General features: G+C 49.9%; 1 protein-coding gene across 1 annotated transcript; it reads right to left on the bottom strand.

Annotated features, from left to right (window-relative positions):
- Positions 1 to 422: 422 nt before the first annotated feature.
- Positions 423 to 1,645, bottom strand: LOC102428588 (GTP-binding protein Di-Ras3). Its single transcript, XM_023754704.1, has one exon. It carries the CDS (start codon positions 1,598 to 1,600, stop codon positions 911 to 913), a length of 690 nt encoding a protein of 229 aa, XP_023610472.1. The 5' UTR covers positions 1,601 to 1,645; the 3' UTR covers positions 423 to 910.
- Between the last annotated feature and the right edge of the window lie 287 nt (positions 1,646 to 1,932).

Genomic DNA, 1,932 nt, shown 5'->3' on the forward strand with positions numbered 1-1,932 from the left:
TTAATGATGAGAGAGAATAATTGATCAGCAGCCTCCTGCACACCCTTACTGAGGATCAAGCCTGCAACCTGGACATGTGCCCTGACCAGAATCAAACCCTCCAGCCTGCAGGCCGACGTTCTATCCACTGCGCTACAGCAGTTAGGGCTGAAATTTTAATGCTATTATGTGATTTTGTTGTTGTTCAGTGGAGAAATAATTATCACAGGTGATTGTATGCAGGAAAAGCTTTAAGTCATGGAACCATTATGCTTTCTGAAAACCACAATGTGGACTATCCAAACATTTTTAAATGACTCAGGACACTGGCACATCTTTATTTATTTATTTTTCATTTTTAAATTTATTTTTTATTGTTGATAGTATTACAGATATCATTTCCCCCCTCCCGCCTCCCCCCAGTCTCCACTTTCATAATTTTCTCTGCCCCCACCCTCAATACTCAAAATATTCATTTATCTTGTTTAGTTGATCTGTCTCCCAGTCATCTAGCAAAGCTTTTGTTGCAAAAACACATTTCTTAACATATTATGTACACAACAAGAAAGGTTTGGACATTTACAGGACTTGAAATGTTTAAAAATTAATACATGGTAACAGGGTTACAAGGACAGTGGCATCTTTTATTTTGCTATTTCATTCTCTTTTTTCAAACAATTATCTCTGAAGTCCGTCAAGATTTCTCCCTTTTTCCCCTCCTCCAAAATCAACGTTGTAACAATTTGAAGTCTCTTGGCCTGGGGAAAAAGAAAAATTATGAATTGACAGGGGACACAAACTGACGTCTAGCTGTTACAACCCAAAGCACAGCACACAGTCCTGTACAGGTGACACGTTCCACTGTCATCGGTCCACGTTCTCTACCCTCCGTCGGAGAAGGTGGTCAGGCCCCTAGGACCCAGGGCTCCCATTATGACTCAGCGGCCAGCACGTCTTCGGCGATATTGGGCATCTGGGATTTCACGGGGGTGGGCTGGGGGGTGGTATCGGGCTCCCTCTCTTGGGTCAGCAGCTCAAAAAACAGCTCCTCCACGTTGACGTTCTTCTTGGCGGAGGTCTCGAAGAAGCCGCAATTCCACTTCAGCGCGTAGGCAGCGCCATCTAGCGTGGTCAGCTCCCGGCGGACCTCGTCGCATTTGTTGCCCACCAGCACGATCGGGTATTTGTACAGGTTTCCACCCTTGATCTCGCGGATCAGCTCATAGAAGGGCGTCAGCTCTTCCAGGGTTTGCTTCTCGGTGACCGAGTAGACCAGGATGAAGGCGTGGCCCCTGGCAATCTTGAGGCACTGCAAGGCCGGGTAGAGCTGACCGCCAGGTAGATCGGTAATTCGCATCTTGGTTCCCGAGCCGAAGAATCCGTCGGGCACATGGTAGATGACATCGGCCATAGGCGCAGGCGGCACATACTTATCCGAGTAGCAGCTGTTGACCCATCGCTGCACCAGGGCGCTCTTGCCGACGCCGGCAGAGCCCAGGACCACCACGCAGAAATCTTTTTTCTTCTTAGGGATCAGGATAGAACGGATGAAATTCAGAGTGGGCGAAGGTCGCAGCCTCTGCCCCAACTTCTCCTTGAGGCCAGAGCAAGAGTTGCCCATGGTCGCGAACTGGCACGAAGACGTGCGCACAACTTCTCTGGCACTGAGCAGACGGAGCCTAGGGAGGAAGAAAGGGAGAGAGATGCCACTTAGAACCTGGAACGTGGTCCCCTGCCTGGCGACGCTGGGGGGGGGGGGGTCTCTCAGCTCGCTCCCCAACCCCACATCCTCCCTTCTCTTAAGCGGAGTTTGGCTTATAACAGACGCCAGGATCGCGCCAACAAGGGCGCTGTACCCGGTGGCTACTGTTTAAAATGAGCAACTGAAACCACAGGAGCCAGGATGCTTGGCTCAAGGTGCCAAGACATACCCACTGCCCACAGCAACTGTCT

The sequence above is a fragment of the Myotis lucifugus genome, unplaced genomic scaffold (genome assembly GCF_000147115.1).
Source record: "Myotis lucifugus unplaced genomic scaffold, Myoluc2.0 scaffold_63, whole genome shotgun sequence".
Classification (NCBI taxonomy): domain Eukaryota; kingdom Metazoa; phylum Chordata; class Mammalia; order Chiroptera; family Vespertilionidae; genus Myotis; species Myotis lucifugus.